Source organism: Fringilla coelebs, assembly GCF_963513975.1.
Source record: "Fringilla coelebs genome assembly, chromosome: 6".
Taxonomy (NCBI): Eukaryota; Metazoa; Chordata; class Aves; order Passeriformes; family Fringillidae; genus Fringilla; species Fringilla coelebs.
This window is the reverse complement of record NC_140034.1, coordinates 61,325,855-61,348,886: the sequence shown is the minus strand read 5'-3', so window position 1 is coordinate 61,348,886 and position 23,032 is coordinate 61,325,855. Positions and strand designations below refer to the sequence as shown.

The 23,032-nt window shown below is 41.0% G+C and overlaps 1 protein-coding gene across 2 annotated transcripts in view; it reads right to left on the bottom strand.

The window, feature by feature from the left end:
- NAV2 (neuron navigator 2) overlaps positions 1-23,032 on the bottom strand; it is a 204,755-nt gene that overhangs the window by 132,323 nt on the left and 49,400 nt on the right. For both annotated transcript variants that reach the window (XM_084208443.1, XM_084208444.1), the window contains exons 2-4: positions 16,977-17,094; positions 13,720-13,772; positions 634-706 (exon numbers count right to left, since the gene is read on the bottom strand). In XM_084208443.1, the coding sequence (XP_084064569.1) occupies positions 634-706; positions 13,720-13,772; positions 16,977-17,094 (244 nt within the window). The remainder of the gene's footprint in view (positions 1-633; positions 707-13,719; positions 13,773-16,976; positions 17,095-23,032) is intronic.

Genomic DNA, 23,032 nt, shown 5'->3' with positions numbered 1-23,032 from the left:
AGAAATCTGTTTGATCTCTTAATAAGATAATAGCTAAACAGCTTCTGAGCCAACAGGTACCACACATCCTGGCATAAAGGAAGAGAGTTAACCTACTTTGGTTCAAGAAAATTCTGATGCTCTTCAAAAGCATCAGAGTGATTAATTAGAGGTCAAATTATCTTGTTTTGTTTTGGCTCAAAACATTTGGATTTGATTGTTTTGTGCACTCGGAAACAGGAAGCAGGATGGTTGTTCAGGTAAGAGAAAAATTGAAGAATAAGGAAATAAATTTTTTCTCTGAAAAGGCAAAGAACTGACAGCAGTTCACTTACACCTGTAAAATATACACTGATCAATGTGCAAATTATAGAACTGAGATAAGAAATTTCTGGTTTTAAACAGAAAGTAGTAAAGAAGTGACTGAATTCTAATTTGGTCTCAATGATTACTTTTACAAGTCAGCTGTGTAGAAATTAGATACATATTTTATCTACCTTTTACACTCAGATGGGGAAAAAAAGCAATGAAGACTGTCAGAAGTTTAAATTGATCTTATTAATCTTCCATTGCACTCCATGTTCTAGTTGCAAGCACAGGTAGCAATTCGGGTTCCTCATTTAACACAAAATCTCAAACAAACAATGGACTCACCTTCTGCTGACAGCCCCTGGATGTTAATCCCCTTAGCAGCCAAGAAGCTCAGGCATGCATCTATGTTTTCAATCTGTTCAAGAACAAACGAAACAAACAGAAAAAAAGGAGACACAAAAAGAAAATGCATTGTAATAATTATTTACTTCCATCTACCGCCACCCTTGAGTGCGCTCAGTCTTTGCATCCCATAAAAAAGTCCCTTTGCTCGTGATGTGGAAACCATAGTATGAAACCCTCTCAGTTACTGAGGTCCTAAATGGATTTTTCCATTGATTACAAACTGACTGTTCCACAGGTCAGGGCTTTCTGTTATTTGCATTTGCACAAAGCAGGTTAGCTCAAGCCCCATTTCTTATTAGAGGGTCAAGGATGCTCTGCGCCAGGATTCGTAACCTACAACATGAAACAACAAACCTACAACAAACATGAAACCGAAAATAAACATGGAGGCCATTTGTTTGAGAAGGCAGATTGCCACTTGCTCCGAAGCTGACAGCTGGCAGAAGTTTCCAGCCACACCAGGAGCTGAACACAAAAGCCGTAACTGGAAACCGCAGCCGGAATCCGGAGCGCGTTCCCCGGCGGCGTTCCCCGCGAGGCAGAAGCACCAGGCCACGCTGGGCACTCGCTGAGGGGCACGTCCTGCCTCTCACAGAGGTGGGACAATGGGAACAGCCTTCATGGCAGAAAATCAGCTTCCACCAGGGAGGGACTTGAGCACAACAGGTCTGCCTGACAGTTGCTGTACACAGCTCTGTTACTGGACTCAAACCCTACCTAAGAAAGTAAACTCCAGAGGGGCTGAACGAGTCAGGAATGTTTTCCACTCTGTCTCAACATTACAGTAAGAATCTTGCAGTAGCCTCACGCTTGATTTTCCACCGAGTTCCCACCAAAACTCTGCTGTCATAACCAGAAGATGCAGGGAGATGCCAGCCCCCACCCCAGAGCAAAGCAAGCACTTCCATGCAAAAGCCTAAGCTTGGACACCTTGAGGGGCTGCAAGGAACATTTAAGGAAATACCAGGTTTTGTGTGTGGTTACATAAAAAAAAATCTTCTTTGATGATACTGCTGAGCAATTCTTTTATTAAACTGTGGTAATCAGCAAGTGATAAAATAGAGTCTTTGTGTTTGAACATCTCTCCAACGTTACTTTATTAATTCCTGAAACATTGCAACCAAACGCTGCATCCACCATATGGATAAGGAAGGAGACAGACACCAAGCCCCACACTTGGTCTCACATAATTACCTTTATTCTGTGAAGTGTAGAGACATCAAAAGGAAGCATGGAAAATCCAGCTGCCCTGGCAGCCCCTGCCTGCCCTCAAAAAAAATACACAACTGAGGGCTAAGGCAGCAGTTTAGAGCTCCCAACACCTGACCTGAGCTCCTTGGCTTTCTCAAAGTAATAAAAAAAGTATCAGGGAAGCTGCCAGGAAACTTCCCACCTGGACTTCTCTCAGGGCACATTAATTTATTGTCTATAACTATAACAATAAAATAATTTTCTTCTATCAGGGGTGGAGGTTAAGTTATTGGCATTGCTGAACTGTGATTTCAACAATTAGAAACACTTTTATCAACCTCATTACACCTTGAGATATAATATAAAGTACACAAAGTATATAGTACACATTGAGTAAATGATAATACTCCAAAACCCAGAGAGGTACCAAAGAAAACATTTCCTGCACTGCTCAGACCTTAAGGCTTGGAGCAGGGTGCAGTTCAAAGGTTCATTTATCCACAGTCCAACGTGATCCAACAGTCAATTGACCCATTTCCTTCTTCAGTACTCAACAACCCTTTCAAGTTTCCAACACGGCTCTTTTATTGAGGTGATTGGGGACTTGGCTGGAAAACCAAAGTTCACCTTTTCAAGAATAAACACCACATAAGAGGATCAATGCATTCCTACTACCTGCACTTAGCAAGCTGCATCATTCCAGGAACACCTCCAGACCTCCACAGCTGTGGGTAGACGCCTCCTCTCCAAAAATCAGGTTAGTGACTAAAGACAAGCAGTATCTGCCCCTCACTCCAGATCTGCAGCAGCTCTCTCTGTGCTGCTCTGCTTGCTTCTCTTCCCAGGCCCCTTGCCTTTGCATAAACTCTCTTTTAGCACAGAGAGAGCACAAGATTAAGATTTACATCTGGGTACTGAGTTCCTCATCCGTGTCCTCATTCTTTGTGCTACACAGCAATCTTTGGTGACGTCCTAATCTCATCGTCTTCAGATTCAGGGAGTCCCCTTTAAAATAATTCCATTTCCCCTATGGCATAGCCCCGCAGTTTTTCTGAGCATGAATTGAAGTAAATCACTCCCATCCTCAGACTGATGGATGACTCTCCATCACAGGTCTCTATCTGAACCATAGGTTGAGCAACCTGGAACCTCACTGCCATACAGAAGCTCAGATGGACTGCCTTGGCATACAGTGGTAATGCCTGGCTAAAAGCTTTGAGAAACAAGGGTTCTTGGTGCTCTACTGGTATGGAAAACACCCTAATTTCATCAGGCATGACAAAACAAAGTGGGAGTAACAGGGATGTGCAAAGGTCCACCCTTTACATTCGGAAAATAAAGAACTAGGATAAGATCCTGTGGGGATGTACAGCACTGCACATATGAGAAATTCACTGAAAGAACAAAACTGAAAAATACAAAGGTGTCAATGACTGTCTAAGATTTACACAGTATCTGTGGTATTAACAATATTACATGGCAGCATGGCAGGAATGAGAGGAATTGGTTGATTTTGAAGGAAAAACAGAGCTCAAAAAGGAAAACAGAAGAAAATTAGAGAAAATCCAAGAAGAAAGTGGAACACTGAAAGCAGGACTCTAGCATTATTAAAATTTACTGCTGGTAAGAATTCAAGGTCCTTCCCACACAGCAATGGCTGGCCTGAGTCAAGAAACCTGACTTGGCTGAATCAGTGTAATGCATCAGAAATCATGTTGCTGTTTGAAGAGATGACTTCCCAGCAATGCAACATGTCATTAATTTCACTCATAAAACCTCCAAGGAAGAATTCCTCCCCTGGTCCCTGCTGTATTAACTACTAATAATACACAAATATTGTTTTATGGAGAAAGATGACCCCAGTGCAGACAGGGCTAGAGACAGCAAGCTATGATAATTAGACTATTTAGATGTGTATAGGATAGAAGTGAAGTTTCTGGATAAATCTCAGCTAGATGGTAGGAAAACATTCTTCCCTGTGAGGGTGGTGAGGTCCTGGCACAGAACTGTGGCTGCTCCATCCCTGGAATTGTTCTAGGCCAGACTAGGACAGGGCTTGGAGCAACCTGGGATAGTGAAAGGTGTCCCTGCCCATGACAAGGAATTGGAACAAGATGGTCTTTAAAGCCCCTTCCAACCCAAACCCTTCTATGATTCTAAGCAAAACTCCAATGACTCTGCATCCTGGTGACTTTCAAGACAAAGTACAGTTGCCTCCTTGTAAATACAGCATTCAACAGCAAATCATCACCCAGACTCTATAGGCCCCTTTTCTGCCAAGTCCACATATTGCTTAAACCCTTTAAGCAGATGTGAAAGGACTGGATTTGCCAAAGGGGAGCAGATATTTTCTGTTTCTCTATGAGCTACAATTGTTTTTTTGGCTGACAATTCTGATTTCTCATTTGCTTTGTCAGCAACGTTTAACACAGCAGAAGCAGGGCAGGAAAGATGGCAGCTGGATGTTCTCATTCCCTGCCTACCCAAAACAGGGGAAAGCTGTGCAAAAGAAGGAAAACCAAGCACAGCCACCCACAGTGATTCTCTCACTCAGAAACATTCCCGGGGTATCCAAAACTGAGCCTTATTAAACCTCCCAGACAAAATATTCAAATGAATTTGCATAGTTAGATCACCACATTTAAACTATTTCAGGTGTAATCTACTATCAACATGTGCTATCAGTCCCACATCCTTTTATGATAAGTATTTATTCTGAAATGTCCCTAAATGCCAACCAAGTACAGCTGAGCCCACACCAGAGGGGCTGGCAGCCTCTGGTGTTCCTCCTCATGCTTTCTTTTAATTAGGAGATTATGAGAAAAAAAAACCTCCAAGGCTGTAAAATTAAATTTCTGCTCAGACATAACATATCAAGTGTCATCAATTCCCATTCTCATATTCAGAGAAGGAAAAGCTACCTGAAAACTTCCTCTTACCATGAAGGAACAGGAGGCATCACGGCTGAGTGCTGCACATGGAGAACTGCCCAAGACCAGATAATCACACAAGACTTTGTGCTTGTCACATAGCAGCAATTTCAATTTCTATTCTTGCCAATGCTAGAGAGAAAACATGCCCTGGCCTGTATGAGCAGAACAGGATATGCCAGAAACAAATTTAAAAAAAAAAACCCAAGCCAAAATATCCCCATCCTGTAGCCTATAAATGGAGACCCACAGGTGGGCACTGACGTGCTTGACTATATCCTTTTACAGTGATAAATGGGGAGTTTTGATGAGCTTATCCAGAAAACCCACTTCTTATACTGAAACCAGTGCTTATGTAGCCTGTGGCTCAATTTTATGTGTAGCATATTAATTTTCAAAAGAAAAAAAAAAAGAAATCATATGAAAGTTTTTAAAGTCTCACAAACCTTTATGCAATAATATTCCAGCAGACTTCACATACAGTGCAGAAACAAGGAAATAGCCTAAGAAACACAAGCTGTTCCTTAGGACAAAATTTATTCCTTGTCTGTATTTTTGAATAAGGGGTTTACCCTCATGTTTTTATATCCTAAAGTTTAGAAAGAGCCTTAAAATCTTAAATCATTACACTGACAATCCTTAGAATTCTGGAGTTTTGGGGGAGGAAGAGCTCTCCATTCCAATATCTCATTTGCTCTATTTCCTAAACATAATTATATATAAAATATACCAAAGCAGAAACTGCAAATTCCATTTGTCCCAGAAGGATATAAATACTAACTCTTATTGCTCTGTTTAAAATAAATCTTCATTAGCAGTTATCCCATTCAAAATGTATTTTTTAAAAAGAAAACAATACATTGCTCGCAGCGTTCATCTGCTGCTTCTGACTACTTGGATAAAAATGTCTTCCAAAATTAAGTTTCAGGATTTTGACAGAACTTGCTGGGCACCTTAGAAATAAAAGATGTAATGGAAGGGCAAATGAAGCTAATCCGTATTCTGAAGCCAGGTTGTGGCAGATATACCCACAGAAACAAAAATCTGCTCAAATATACATGAGGAGTTGAGTCTTCTCTTAAAATTGCCTTCTTCTCTTCGACCCTGGTAAAACCTTTGCTATCCTGTGTTTGCAGCTCTTCCTGCAGAAATAATGGGACAAATATTCAACATTCACTCCCAACATGCTCAGTGTGAATAGAAATGAGGGCAGTAAACCCCAGAGAAGACTGTGCTTCACACTGGCCAAAATTCCTAATGACAACAAAGAGCATCCAAAGGGCACGCTTGTCTTGTGAATGGTTTCAGGCCATCCAGGGCAACTCCCAAGGTTTGCCAAAGCTGATCTGCTCAGGGAGAGGCACATGGAGGATTGCAGAAATGCTCCTGCTTTATTCAGGTTTCTTTCAGGTTTGTTTTTTCAGGTTTAATTATTTAAAACTGAAGTTTTCCCATGGGGGAAAACAAAAGTAAAGAGCATTTTCTTTGAAAAACATTCCTGGAAGTATTAATTTTTGATTAGCTCTTCAGAATCAGACCTTTGAAAAGTTAAAGTGGATAATTTGTGAATAATTTGAAATCTTGAGACGTTCCAAATTATGATTAAGCAACAAGAAGCTCAACTGTGCAAAACAAGTATCAACAAAGAATCCTGCCTCTGGAGAATCATTAATTTAGGATACAGATGAAACTCTCTTGACAGTATTTTAGCACATACCACAATGGATGGGGCTTGGAGCCACCTGGGATTGAGGAAGGTGTCCCTGCCATGGCAGGGGGGTTGGAACCAGGTGGTCTTCACAATCCCTTCCAACCCAGATAATTTCATCACTCTGTGATTCAATCTAAAATGACACCGATATCTAGCCAAGGTGGACTTCTTTCCAAAACATCCTTGGAATTTACACAAACCAATCTTTTTCAGAGTGCACAAATGCCCAAAAGGAAGGACTGACACCAACACCACTCAGTGCACCACGTGGCTGCTCTCTGTCCTCAAACACCAGCTCAGATGTTGAATGCTCTGTGCATCAGTAACTTGAACTTGCAGCAGGAATGCAGAATTTAATGAAACTTGTTCAGAAAGAACCTCCTGCAATGCAGTCACTGACAGTTGCTCATTTCTAAAAAAGGTCCCTGGGCAGGAACTGTGGCCACAGCCCGTTCCCAGGCACTGAGCTCCCTCCCCACTGGCATTCCTGTGTCTGCAGGCCTGGGGCTCTCAGCCTCACCTGTTCCCAAGGGATTTGTTCCAGTGCCACCAACACATATGTGCCCCCTCCTTCCTTGCACCTGGATAACATTTCCTACCGAAATTCCCCCGCATAACTGCTCAGAACAAGTGCAATAATACCACTTGTGCATGTAAAAATAGTTCTGCACAAAACCCTGAAGAATAAAATGCTCTAGATATGCACTACCATCAAGGAATAGCTAATTAAAATAACCATTATTACCCAGTTACGGTGTATAAGCAATGACTGCAAATGAAAGGTCTGTGACACAACATAGAGACGAAAAGTTTCTTTCTCTGCACTGTTTAATTCTTTGTAACAGCTACGATCTGTTTACAGATATTCCACAGTAAAGAGCTTATCACTGCATCTCCTGTAAAAGAAACACCCAGCAGGAGAACTAATTTCCATACAAACAACCTTAATCCTCATAGCACCAAGCTGAAGGAGAATAATAAATTAATTTTCACTTCTACCTGTCCTCAAATCAACCAAACTTTTTCCTCTTAGTTAGAAAAAGTTCTCGTCCACGACTTTACATTTTTCCCCATTAATGCCAAGCATAATAAGAAGCTGTGTATTGGCAAAGTATTGCATAAAGGGTTTATTCATGTAATAATTTTATATCAGCAATAGTCATGGCAGAAAATTATGTTAATGGTGCTTCTAGACTTTGGCGTAGGTGTAAATATAGAAGTGGAAGCTACAGACACCTCCATATACACAAGTGGAATGACCCTGGGCCTCAATCCATTTGCTGTTTCATGAATACAGGGTGGCAGAACCATGGGTATACAAAAGGCAGTAATTCCATTTAACTGCGACATAAATGATCAAATAGATTCTAATTCTGTCTTTATAGAGTATACAAACGTTATACTATATATTCTGTCTTTATATATGAAGCTCATATATTGCATTTTTTCTATAAAAATTACTTTGCTGCTCTTTATTGAACCTCACATTGTTTCAGAGAGATGATGTACAAATTCTGGCATCACTGAAAAGGGTGAAGACTTGAGAGCAGCCCCCTGGGGAGCACGAAGGTGATCCTTTATGGGACTGAAATGAGAGTGGCAGCAGCAATGCCTCCAAAGGCACCCTACACACCCATCCACTGCAGGAGGCACACACTGCCTAATCAGCCATCCCCACAAGCAGAAAGAGTTCTGGAAGCCATCCCTTCCAGAAATGAAACAAATCCTGGTGACACTGCCATGCCTCATGGCAGGGAGATGTGCATATTGGTCTTTCCTGATCTGTTCCAGCTCCATTTATCCTGTTATTTTGTATGTAGGATGATGGGGAGGCCCAGTGGGGGGCTTGTGGTTTTATTTGGACTGCAAGCTCTGCAGCACAGACACCTCTGATCCAACCATGCCTGTCTCACTGATTACCATGCACAAATGGGAGGCATGGCAGCATAACAACAGTCTGGGCATCTGGAAAAAAACACAGACAGTAAAACCAATCTTATCTTGGGGAAAGAGTCATATAAACTGAGGCTGAAGGACAGCTAAGTTCCAGCAACCTGGCAGATCTTCTCTGCAGTAAATCATTCTTGCCTACATCACGACGTGGGATCCTCCATGACCAACAGAAACCCTGAGAGCCCAAAGAAAATTCTTTTAACATTCCGGAACTTGCTGTTTGGCCATGTCCCTGCAGGGGCACACACAGCAGCTCAGCTGGTGTCTGTCACTGGCCAGGCTGGCACTGCACTGGGGGATGTCTTCCTCCTCAGATGACCTTCAGCTGTCTGGAACTGCAGCACAAGTTAGGGCCAGAAGACACCCATCTGTTACCATGGTAGCATCAAACCAAATTGAATTTCCAAACATATGCTCCTGGTAAGTTACCAGCTCCCCAGGCAAAGTGGGGGAGTGCTCAGATGATGGGAAAGTTCCCTTTGCTACATTTGCTCAGCCTTGGAGTTGGATTACTTGCAAATACACAGCTATATTTAACCCCTGGGATACATTTCCAAAAATCCTACGCTAGGAATTCACAGAGAAAAAACATGCTTGTGATGCTTTTGATCTTCCAGCAGAGCTGCTCCCCTGAATTAGCAGCACATGCCCCAGCAGCAGAGCCCTCCTTGGCTTTGGGACTCGGGGGGGCTGGAGCAACAGCCTGGCAGATTTATTGCACCTTCCTATGGCAATGCTTGGACAACACTGGCTGTATAAAACTACTCGAATCTTTTAGAGGAGCAGGTCAAAGTGGGTGCCTGCTCTTGGAGAGCAGAGACAGAATTGTTTTCCATGAGGAAACAAGCAACAAAGATTTTTTTTTTTTTTAATACAGCAGCTATTTTTAGTTATTTGTACCTAACACAGCAGCTCCCTCCCTTAGTGGATATTATACACACACACACAGAGCTGCTCGGGTCATGCAGATGGTTTCAGCTCTCATTATTCCTTCCAACCATGAATGTGTGAGCCCAGCTATTTCTGTAAGTATGAGCCACATCATGGCAGCACTCACCCCCATTACATCAATTCATTAAAGTGCTCTTGAGCAAAAGAACACAGAAATATGGATGACACATGCCATACAAACGAATTAGTCATGGAGATTTCAACATCTATGCTCTTTCAACAATAAAAAAAATAATTTATGGAGCTGGCAAGGATCACACTGAGGGGGGGAGTGGATACCTTTCTCCAACAGCTGAATTAATAATCTCAGTACTGTTCAAGTCAAAACCAAGATCCCCATCATGTTGGAAAATTTCCACACAAACTGTTCCTTAGGTGTCCCACACACAACAAAACAGCTCATTATCAGTGCACAAGAAATCAGTCAAATATTAAAATAATAGTCAAATTCCCATCACTGGAAGTAAGGTTTCATTGAAAACTAAGTGATTGTACTGAAAATACGACCTTCATCCCAACTTCCACACAGTTCTTGGGAAGAAATGCTGATCCACAGGGCAGTCAGTACAAGATCCTTTGTTTGCAAGACTAACAGCAGTAGGAAGACTGAGTGATATCAGTTTACCACTACAGCTTGGTATCTGCCTCAGAAAGAGAGGATTCCTAAAAACTTCCTAAAAATTTAAAAAAATAAATACCTCCCTTTTTCTGTTGGAGAACTCATAGACAAAAAGTGATCCTGAAAAATATTAAAGCCCAAGGACCAGCCCACAGGTGAACCACAGTAACTTCCTCCCCTATTTATAGGAGGTGCTGTGGTGTTTGTTAAGCCCACATCCCTTTGTGTGGCTCCAGATTCTTGTCCTGGGTGCCCCACAACTTCCCCAGACATGGGAAGATGGAAGTCTGGCATATCCAGTCTTCCTTTCAGCTTTGCCACATTCATACATATATAATGTAGCACAGACAACTCATACACTTTGGGTTTTGTTTATCAGTTTACAAATGTAAATGGTATGACTCCTTTTAAAAGAGGTAACATTCAGCACTTGCAAAGGCACCCACATGAATAAGAATAATCTGGAATACCTAGGAGGGCAGGTACTAACCTCCCATAATCTGCAAGATGCCACATGTTAAACTCTAAAATCATGCCCTAAACAAGAAGCAAATAAGAAAAAAAAAAGAAAGGAAAAATATCTCTGTTTTTCTATAAACAAACCATTTTAGCAGAGATAGCCCTACTCAGGTTTATTCACCTAAGTCTTCTTTTCAGAAGTGAGAAAAGACAGAGGAAACTGGCCTTGATTTATTGACCTTCACCCAGTTATCAAGGACTATGCCAACATTTTCTGGGTTTTTTTTTTAAACCCAAATGCTGCAATGCTCTCCAAATCTTCTTGGTCCCAGAGCCTGTGTTCCATACAAGCACATCCTCTCTTACCCACAGCATTTTCTGCATGCAGCTGGAACTAATCACCAGAATTACAGGCTTTTGTTTAGACAAATATCTACAGTACAAAAATATAGAGGTTTGGGGGGGAAAAAAAACCCTGAAACAGATTTTATGCGGAGGACAAACTATAGAATAGTGTATAATAGATTATATAAAAGCCAGCCAAGTCTTATCTGGAGCAAAGGAAGACAGGGATACTCCCCTCAGCAGAACAACCCAGACAGGATGATGATGGGAGGACAGGTTCTCACCTAAGTAATTTTTCACAGAGCCAGTGGGGTCCTTGTCATGTCACTTTTGGCACTGGGACAAGGCTGATAAGCACTGATGGTCCCACATGGTTCTGCAGTACTAAACTTCACTTGACAAGGCTTATTAGCACTGGCTGGGAGCCTGACAGACCCAAGCTGTCTCTAATGCTCAGTTTGGGCCAATTTGCCTGATGGTCTCCAATCCAGGGAACAAGGCAGAGAGGCCAGATCTGGCTCTGCAGAGAGCTCCCTCAGGTTTGGCACCACCAGCTTGGGACGGTGCCACATGGAAGCGAAGACGCTTCTTTTCCCCACGTCCTTTGATGGATTTGGGAAGACACAGATTTGGGCCAGCTTTCTAAGCTGATACACCTGGCTGGAAGTGAGCTGATTCTTCACAGCTCAGCTCACATGTGACTGATCATGGCACTGGGGCTCTGCAAAGGGAAAAGAGGATGGTAGAAGGCTTCCTTCCCTCTGAGATCTGCTGTATTTCCATACAATAAGCAAAGTTAAATCTCCATTTATTGATGCTAGTTTTTTTTTACATCCCCCCAAATCTCCTCATCTGTGCTGCTCACCTTTCAAGCACTCTAATATGGACATGGACACTTTGAACTGAAAGATTCATTTGAAAAAAGAGTGGATATGACCTAAGTGGATGGCCTTGCCTCTGCCACATCTGCCAGACACAAACACCAGCTTCCACATTCTGCAGGACCCTGCAAGCTGTATTAATGGAGTGCATTGAAATGCAAAGGATGAAGACTGCTGTACCTAAAACAAGCCCTGCAACATGTCTGTCCTGTCTCCCTGAACACTGCAAGTAAAAATGGCACAAACACCACCCCTACGAAGATTCCTCTGTTTTGCCTTAGGAGAATCACAGAATGATTTGGGTTGGAAGCATCCTTAAAGATCCTCTGGTTACATCTTTCAGTATCCCAGGTGGCTCCAAGCCCCCTCCAACCCAGTTTGAACATTTCCAGGGATGGGGCAGCCACAGCTTCTCTGGGAAGCAACACTATTTTTATAGTCAGACAGCAAAGAGCTCTGTAACCACATGCACCTGATAAAAGCGAACCATAAGCATAATTCTCATTTTTCTCACATGAGGAAAACTGCTCAGGATGCCCAGCTGTGACTGCAGGTCTGATAAGGGGGGGTCAGTCCCACCCACTGCAGCCTCCTGAATGAGCAAGTGGAGCAACATCAGAGGAGGCAGCACAGACCAAATGTGTCCTTCCAGCCCTGTCCAGCATTCCTGACCCATGGCCCCTGCATGCCTCTGCTTGTAACTTGATCCAGCTTTCATAAGCAATAACCATCCCACCATCCAACAGAGCAGCACTTTCTCTTCATTGAGAAGAATGACTTGAAGTGACTTTTTTAGCTGGAACTGGTTACAGACTCTGGTCCTGAATGAAACTCAGTTCTTAGGACACACTTGTGGAACATTAAATTATAGTAATTGTCAAAATTTCCTCATTATTTTTACTCCAGACAGCTGTTGTGGCTACAGCAAGAACAGCAACCACCCTCTTCAAAGCAGCAAAAAGGAGCAAGGATAAATCTTCCTGATGGCTTGCTTTTTACAGAGTGCTTGCTCCATGCTTTCAACAAGATTGATAACTTCCAAGATACAACAAAAAGCCAAGAGAGAAGAGCAGAACAGAGTGTGAGTTTTGACTTAGGATGTCAAGCTCTCCTTAAATTTTTATTTCATTTTACTACACGAGTGGCTATGCTCATGTAGAAGTCATGAAGGTATGGGCAGACAGGAACACTCATAAAAATAAAAAACATTAAAAAAGCTTCCCACAGAGAACAGATATCCAAGTGTCCCAAAGCAAGCTTTTGCAATGCCGAAGGAAGACAATAGAATTTATGTTGCAAAATGACTTTTTCTCAAGATACAGAAGGAAATATCTTGTTTGAAGTATCATAAATTTTAAAAGCTCTTCATTTTAATGCATTTTAAAAACAAGTTTTTTTATCATTTGTGTTCTTCATAAAATTCTGCTATATCTTTAGCTTCAACAATACTCACAGCAAATATACTCCTGAGGTATTATTATACTTTTAATATTCCTGGACTGCTTTTTGGTTCTCCAGGTTGGAGTATTAAATAAGAGCAAGATACAAACCAACTTCTTATCTGTCAAACAAACTGCATCTTGAATTTTATGAAATTTTTTCATTTCATTAATATTGCTCATTTACTTTGTTTCATTTCAAAAGATATAGAAACTCTTAATCATACTTTCAAATATCGAAACTCAATCATACTTTCAAATATCTGATTATTTATATATATTTTTGTTTAATTATGTGATATTTCATAAAGTAGCAATGTAAAAATAATCTCAATTGTAAATATGTTATATATTATAAGGCCTGATCCAGCTACTGTAGAGTACAATGGGGCAAGAACTGTAATATTAATGTTCTGAAGATTATACTTTTAGTCCACTACTGTGAAAAATGAATTAAAAATTGTTACTAAAAATCTCAGACATTGAAGTCTGAGACTGTCACTCAGCCACTCACACACAAACAACAGACCACTTTACTACTTACCATTTGAGACCTATTTTTTGGGCAGCCATTGATGTCTTCAATCTTTTCATTTGCTGAAAGGCAAAAAAAAAAAAGAGGCAATAAAGCAAAAAACCTAAACCAAGGGCATTTATTCCAATGATTTCTTGAGCACCTGCTGCCTGCTCAGTAAAGGGGTTTTGGATTGTAGCTGTCCAGTCCAAGTGAATGTGTGGAACACTGAGAGCCACAAAAAGAAAAAAAAGCAGCTGGAGTTCCCTCCTGGGTCGTGCCTCCAGAGACAGCTGGGGCAGAAGCCAACTGCTCTGACAACCTCTTGTGCAGTGACAGGGAATTCCTTTAAACTGCAAGAAAGATGTGAGCTCTGGAAGCTGAATCACTGCTGGGTGGAAAAGTGAGCACTACACATACAGAGATGTTAGCACGGCAGGTGGTTTGCTTGCAGAGTGAATACAGGCTTTAAATCCAAATTTATGAACAATACTAATTATTTTTCTTTCTTTCTTTCTTTCTTTTTTAAAGCACAAATCATGAAACAACTTTTCAAGATTCTTGACCATGGCTCACATGCTACCCCAACCTGCAGAAGGGCACAGTCTTCATCTTTAAGGTTGGAGGTAAAACAATGAAATTCCTGAGGTGGATGATGTTTGCCTTAGGGCCTGAGTTTGCTCTGTTTCACTTTTCAGCCTTGGATGCTGAAATGACTTTGTGTTTGAGTCTGAAGAACCACTCACAACCAAAGTTCAGTTTCCCACAGCTTTTTTTACTGTAATAAAGGCAGGCACTCACACCCCATTTGATTCATGCAGTAAAAGCTGTATTTTGTAGCAGTTCCATGTATTCTCAGGTCACCAGTCAGAACTCCATCCACTCCATGGATTCCCTCTGTTAGGAGGGCCACATTTGGCACTGTATTCCAGTAGCAGTCATAGCCATGAGAAACAAAGCAATACCACAGCTTCACTCTTGCCTGATAGCTCCCATTTTACACACCCACGACACAGCACACAATGCAATGAGAAATTGATGCTGATCTGAAAGAGACTGCAGCTGAATTCACAGTGTGCTCCCCAGAGTGGTCCATCAGCCTCTACATATGGAAAGCACACACTGCTTCCAGGAATGCCATCTCAGAAACAAAGATTCATTCATTAAATCCCATTTTCCAAGTCCCATGCCCCCACCTCGTAATATTAAATTTACAACACCTTTAAAAATTGGGAGCTGTATTCCTATAAATTGGCACCATTCATGACTACTTGAAAGCAGACTAATGAACTTGTAAAGGAGGTGTCTCTTGTTTGGGACACACCTACAGAGATACCTCCAAGAACTCAGGTCACACCCGGTGTGTCTGCATTCATGGATTTAAACACAGCTACTATGTTTATATGGCATTACTATGGCATACAGGACTTAAATATTCTTTTACAGGCTCATCAATTTTGAAGTGAAATGAACCAGAATGATGTGAATGCATTTTAATTGACTTGCAAATAGCTGCTTTTGCACATAGCACACCATAACGTTAAAAAAAACCCTCTCCTGCACTGCATATCAAAGTCTTCTTACTATGTAGTTAGGAAATAAGCTTGGATTTTGCAGGCTACAGAAAAAGCTGTTTCTACGTGTGAAAGCCCTCCTCATCTTTGTGACAATGAGATGCAGCTGCCTAAAGCCATACACAGCAGAAACAAATTACTTTTCTGCACTATTAATTTGCTGGATTAAACTCAGAATATTTAAATATGACCTTTCTTCCACATGAAAAAGGTTCTTCAAAAAATAAATCCTTCCCCTCATACTTCAACTTTTGAAACCTTGCAGACCTTATCTTAAATATTAGCCAAAAGGCAGCTATAAAAGTGACCAAAAAAAAACCACCAACCTGCAAAGGTGATCAAAGCAGTAACTGGTTATGTATTTCAGAAGGAATAATTTGAATTCCATAAGGGTTTTCAAAAGTCAATACTCAAAGAGCTACATTTAAATATTTGGTAGAAGTTACCATGACCACATTCTGATGGTGGTATTCTTGCAAACATGTTCTCATGCAGAAGTTTCCTACAACTGTGTTAAGGCAGGGTAGGCAGAGGGGCATGAAAAGAATCAACACCTAACTGCTCCTGGGTTTCCAAAACCCTTTCTTATTAAAGGAAAGGCATATAGGAAGGAGCATTGTTCAAAGTGAATACCTGTCAATGCACAGTCATCAATTAATTCATGGCCTATTTTTACACCTCTGTAACTGCAGGGGCAGGTCTACAATGCTACTGAGATATAGTGCTGCTCTACAGCAGAGGGACAAAATCTTTTTCAACACATCGCAGCAGAATCACTGGAAGTTGTTTCACAGTGTCATCCCAGAACAGGGCTTGCAGATCCCTACTTCAAACCCAGAAGCAGCTCCCTTACAGCGCCTCAAACACACACAATAAATATGCATGCACTGATGTCCTGTTCCTCCATTGCCTAATTTGCATCTCAAATCTGTCAGTTTGCTCCTAACAATGGTTGTCCTAATTCCCATTAGCAGGCTTTCCCATTCCATCCATCTCCATTGGCCCATGCATGTGTTTTGTGGCATCCCCAGCACCAGATGGATGAGCCTCTGAAGGAACTAATGAAGGATCCAGGCCCAAGGGAAGAGGGACAATATGCAGCTCTGCACGGAGAAAATTGTCCAGAACTTTCATTATCCACGAGCATTAAAACACTAATTTAAGGAACTAAAGGCTTTGGATAGAATGACTGAGCCTGCACTTGAGATTTGTCCTAATGGTAAGTGATTCCCCTCATCTGAAAACTCGTTATGAAACATTTCTTTTTCTGCCACACAAAAATTACACCCTTTCTCCTTTCCCAGCTGAATATATGGATCTCCCAAATCCAACGGGAGGCAGGAGATTCAACACAGGAGGCAGTATCACTGTGAATTATATTCAGACCAGTAAACAAGAGGTATTAGAAATAGTGAGGGCTAACAGCATCCCAGCAGAAAAAAAAAATATCTCATGAGTTGTTTTTTCTAACATTCAGCCATGTGGAGTAATGCTGCCGTGTCAGGAGATCTCATCAGCAACATCCAATATTTTTCCACTATAAGACAAGGCTTTTTCAAATTAATTACCAAAGCCTCTGAAGGAAAATGATCTACATAATTCCATGCAGTTTGATGGGTAGCCCCCCACGCACCCTGTGTTAGTGTAGAAGATAAAAACAGGGATTGTCTGACCGAGCTGGTGGATACCTGGCACAAACACAAAGTCACTCACCTACAACCTGGATTATTTCAGCTAGCAGGACTCCATCAGTCACATCTTGCTGTAGATCTTTTATCAATCTCTTGTGACCAGATTTTGCTAGATAGTGATTAGCCCAATCCGTATAAATCTGTTAGGAGACAGAGAAACAAAAACAAACTGTTACTCTACCTGAAAAAATGAGAAGTCCTTGTTTCTGCTAGTATCCAAAAGGCTGGTTTCAGACCACTGCCTTTTTCTTTCCCCTCTTCCAAACAAGTAAACAGCATTAAAATTCAAGGCTTTGTGCAGATCCAGTGTTCAGCTTACTGTAGTATGGATTTTTCTATTCATCAAAGCCCAAGTAAGACGACAGTGAGCTCCTGGACATGTTACAGCTTGAATGGACCATCAGGAGGCCAGTGGAATATTCTATAGCAGCAGTGAGTGTGCAAAAGAGATTTCAATTTCCACCCAAGTTTTTTTTGTTTTGTTTTGTTTTTGGTGGGTTTTTTTTTTTTTTTCCACTTTGGCATTTTTTCTACATAGCTGTTATAGAGAAAGTTTTAAAGGTTCTTTTCCCAAAATCGCTTCTGGTAGATATTAGCCACAGAGCAGTTTCATTGTGAGGAAACTCCTTCACTGTATTACCAAAGAAACCTTTAAAGGTCCTAAATATCCACCAATTTTAATAAATTCCATCTCACAGGTTAAACAGGCCCATTAAATCACTTTTAATTTATTATTGAAACTTCCAGCTGTTGAAATTTATTTCAAGACATATTACCTGAAAACTAACCACACCAAGCAGCCAAAATCTCTTTAATTTGCATTAAGTACTGCTCATCATATGCCAGCACAATTTATTCAAGATCTCCAGAAAACCTATAAAAACTTTTCATGCCAGGTTATCAAAAAGAAGCTGAATTACTTCATTATGAATTTCTGCTTATGAATTAAATAACACTGTTCCTTGCATTTCTGTCACCGTGATATTTTATGAAAAATCCCTTTGCCAGGATTTTGCCTCCTGAGAAGCTTCAGCTCCTCCCTGTTTTTCTGCTTTGGAATGTGATTTGGAGAATTGTTTACCCAGCATTTGAATTGTTTTTAATTAATGACCAATCACAACCCGCTGTGTCAGACTCTCTGAGTCTGTCACAGGTTTTTATTATCATTCTTGTTTTACCCTTCTGATGTATCCTTTCTCTTTCTTTAGTACAGTTTTAGTGTATAATTTTCTTTTCATATAATATATTAAAATAATAAATCAGCCTTCTGAGAGCATGGAGTCAAATTGTCATCTCTCACCTCGTCCTGGGGACCCAACACCACAACACATTTCCAGTGTGGTGATGATGTCCTCTCTCATGGGAATCAAAAACCAGCTATCAAGTCTAGGGGGCAAGTATTTGCCACAAGACAGAGCAAACCTGGATGTAATACAAGGATTGTAATTTCATACTCCTCTTGCACTTGCTGATTCAATGTTAATGTGATACAATGAAGAACAGAGGTTTTTGTTATAGTCTTCATAGACTATAGTCTAGTTTTTGTTATAAACTCCTAATTTGTGGTTTTTTTAAACCTGTAAAACACATCTGGTAGCAGCCATGAACAAATCATTTAATATCTGAAAGATATGCCCCTATTTTCCACCATTTATCCTTTACTTTCCCCTTCAGAGCAGCAGGATGTGCATTTCCTATGCCAACAGTGTCACGGCTTGAAGAGAAAAAAATGCTGGAACACCCCCATGAAAAAAAAGCCTCAGAGCTGAAAAACATCTCAATGAAATAAAGGCTGAGTACACATGAGTGATTTCTCCAGCTGAATAAGAAAAGGGGCAAAAAACCCACGCTGCACAAACCAGACATTGTGTTCCTTAGCTCCTTTTAGAAGAAAACATTTTCCATAACAGGAAAATATTTCAAAAGATTCAACGACTTCAAGGAACTGGGGGTTGACTTAACCTACTTTTCTGCCACATGGTTTTAGCTTTCTTATCTAGGAGTGAAGACATACGAGGAAACAGGTTATAAACCATTTACTTTGCAAGTGCAAGGGTCCACCCCCACCATCCCTTCAATTCAGCTGACAAGGAGCTTATCAAACACAAGAACCATGTTTCCTTTAATGGGAGGGCTGCAATCAATGTCCTAATTTATCACTGAAGGACTTTCAGAAAAGTTAAGATTATACTTCAATGCATCAGTTCCATCCTGGATCATTTCCATGCTGCAGATCATCATGCAGGCAGATAAATCCTTGGATCAGCTCTACAGTTAAAACAGGAGTAGACCCCTCCTGGCAGAGCCTAAAATCACAGCAAGACCTTGAGAGCTGGTTAGGATTGATTTTTAAGTCAAATAACAGGATGAGAATGCTTGGCTGACATTGCAAAACTGCTATCCTGTACCTGCTTCCTACTGCCCTAATTCCTGTTGCACCCAGGAACACCAGATCTTATATTCATTATATTCTTATATTCATATATTCAAACAGAACTGCATGTCAAAGAAACCCCTGAACTTCCTTAATTCCTCCTGCTAAAGGAGACATCTTGAAAAACCCCAAATACCTGCTGCCTGATTCACTGCCTATGATAACACATAAAGAAATTCCCTCTGATAGCAAATTATTCTTGTAAACCCCACTTTGGGTACTGAAGTCAGCCTGCTACAAGCAGAGCTTCTATGCTTATTATGAAATGCACACCAGTATGGAGGAACTCTTTGTTCCTGGGGTATTTTTAAGGGTGTGGAATATTATTTCATTCCACTAGTTGATTAGGAGAGTATTTCACAGGAAAATACGGATAAAATAAACCTGCGTTTCTCTTAAAAATGTTATCACACAACATTGTTCTGCAATATGTCTAACATGCAAATTATTATTTTTTAACTGCCTGGGCTAGAGATTTACAATCTCTGAAGCACTCCTAGGCACACAGTATTACCCAGGCTTATTGTAGTAGCTCCTCGTGGTCACCACTGATTTTTATGGTATATATTAAGCTAATAATTGAAACTTTCCAGGATGTTTTTGAAACCTGTTTGTTACAAATCTTTGTAATGTACTACACAAATAGATTTCTAACGTTTCTTTTCCTTTTCCATACAAACAAGTGAAAAAAATAAAAATTGCACAATGGCTGCTATTTCTAGACACATGAAATACATTTCAAAGCACACAGTGTTTTCAAATGTTCAAAACCAGGCAAATAATTGGAAAAACAATAATATAAGAAGTAAGAAAACACTGCTGAGAAACTTTCCATTTCCCTATCTCTGCACACCAATTATGAGTGTTCCTCAGGTATTTTCAGCAAACAGTTATGAAGTCACATGTTTGAATTTTCATGCGAAAATTACCTGAACACTTGTCTCATTAAAAATATACAAATCTTGTGATATGAAATAATCAACCCAGTACAACCCAGGAGATATTGCCTTATTACACACACCAGTATGGTGTGCATAACAAACCTTTTAAAACTGTCCAGTGATTTCACACAGTATGAAAATCCCTGGAGGCAGCCTCTTTGCTTTGGTTACAGAAGCCAAGTGAACGTGGTGATTTGGGCTTTATCACCACAAGCACGGTGATAATGCCTTTGTGTGCAAGGCAGGTTAATGTTTAACTCGGGTCTAAGTCCCGGCTTTTGTTGAAGGTGGACTCAGCTGTTTGGTAGCTTTTTTTCCCTCTGCAGTGTATGATCTTAGGAATCCAATTTCCTGGGAACAAATGAAAAACTTATGCGAAAGATCTTTTTCTTCTCACTTTTTCTCTGCCCCTTTGATCCACCAGATTTGAAATAAGAGCATTACAGTTAAGTATCAATTTTGGAAATATTCAGTACATAATGAGTCATAGCTAAAACACTAAAGTGTAGTGCAAAAAACCACTGAGGTTTGGGGGGAAAAAGAATCCATATTCTAAAGATTTTGAAATCTGTCTGTAAAGAAAAAGGCCTGAACACTGTCTTCCATCAACAAGACTGAAGAATTTTGAAATTTAGTGGGGTTTCTCCCTGCTGTCCTTTCCTTAGCCTCACACCTGCTTCTTTTTAAGGCACATTTCAGATGAGAGGAGAACCTTGCTTTCCAGCCAGGAGACCTCTGAATTCTCTGGCACTCCGAGGCTCCTGCAGCATTTCTGGCTGTGCTGAGGGAGCACATGCACCACAGCCCAGCACAGCTGAGCCCACCTGCCCTGTACCTGAACACTGAATCAGCACAAAAGGCACCTTCTGCAGAACTGCTCGGTTGTTCGAGCCCGCCCCCAAGCACCTGAAGAAGGCTGAGGAGCAGAACTGACCAGCAAGGCCAGGACACAAAGCATGAATAAAGTCATGGGAGCAATGAATCCAGGAAGATCCTTTAGAGACCCAGTATATCCCTGGGACTGCAATTAGGTTAAGGTGCCAGGTATTATCAGTACTCCAGGGTCTCCTTTAAATGGAAAGTACCTGATGTTTTTGCCTGTGAGTCAGTATTCTGAAATACACTCATGAAAAGCAAAGGATTCACATGAAACTGCTTGAAAAGAATGTCTCTCTTTCATGCAAGTAGAAAATATGCCTGCATCTCTTCCTTGTTTCTCATTTCCACACACACACACAAATCTAATTATAATCAATGCCCAAGCAAATTTTCACATCTTTCTCTCCTTCCCTTACCATGTCAGTTCTGAACTAATCAGACTCCGATTGTTCTCTCCCAATAATTATCAAGAATCAGGCTCTCATGAATCTGGTAACAGCTGAAGAATATCTTTTTGACATCATGCAGCATAATTAGAGCAGAGCAAGGCTTTTTTCATGATTGAATAGCAGGGTTAGTCACACCGATGAGCTCCCATTCCACCACAATGCAGTGCCTGTGCTGCTGCTAACCAAACCACACTGCCTGCTGACCTTCACAGGGAAAACAAAAACCACCCCAAAACCTAAAAATAGCCACAACACACTGAGATGACCCAAAGGGGAATGCCTGTAGTCCTTACAACACTGCGGGGTTTTGGAAAAGCCCGTGAGATACTCACTGCTGCCCAGTGTCACGGGGGTTGCACATGTGGAGTCATAAAATCCCAATTTTTGACTGGCAACACTAACTGCAGTCTCATGCTGATCCATGCATGCAGTCCAATACAGTGATCTCATTAACAGATATCACACTGCAAAGCCCAGAGCTAAACAGCTGGGGCCAAAGGTTTAGCTGAAAAACTCATCCCTCTGAAGTGTCTCTGGCTCCAAGGAAGCACAGGAAGAATAATGGAAAGTGCATAGAGATTATGACACTGACAATATTTTGCTGAGTTATTGGCAAAAGGACAACAAGGAAGCAAATGGTAAAAAAAAAATTTAAAAATGAAAGTCAAGTTTAACAGCATGTGTTAAACTTGTACACACATCTTTTTTCAAAGTTTTCTTATAATTTTTGGCCTTAGTTGTCCCTAAATGCTTCTTAAACCCTGTAGAAGTCTCTATCTGTACATCTGTACCAAGACACAAATCCCACTAAAAGGGTAATGCTGACTCCTCCAGAAGGAATTAAACTTTGCACTGCCATCCAAAAATACCAGGTCATGTTTTTTTCCCCAATATAAGTTTTTTTTTTTTGCAAAACAAAACAAAACAAAACAAAACAAAACAAATGCTTTAAAAGCAGGACACAGGATGAATAATGTGTGACCCCATTTCTCTGTGATAACTTTAAGGTGTTAGTGGGCTTTGAGCAAAGAGTTCTGTCTGCTCCTTTCCTTTTAGGATACAGCTGAGGGTACGAGGACAGCACATTGTCCAAGCCCAGAAGGAAAGGACACATGAGGCAAGGACTGAACCACTTCTCCTCCCTGGTCCAAGATGCTGGAAATATCTGGAAAGCCAGGATGGAGGGCTGGAGCTTTGTTTACTCAATCCTACCAAGCACCTTGGCATCAAAGGCAGCTAATAAAGGGAGGAAACCACGGGAAACTCCAAGTCTGAGGCAGTGATGGGTTGAATTCCTTTCAGCAGACAGGTGAGATAGCAGAATTACCTTCCTGGAATGTCACCTATGGAGAACAGGCTGGATGGGGCTTTGAGT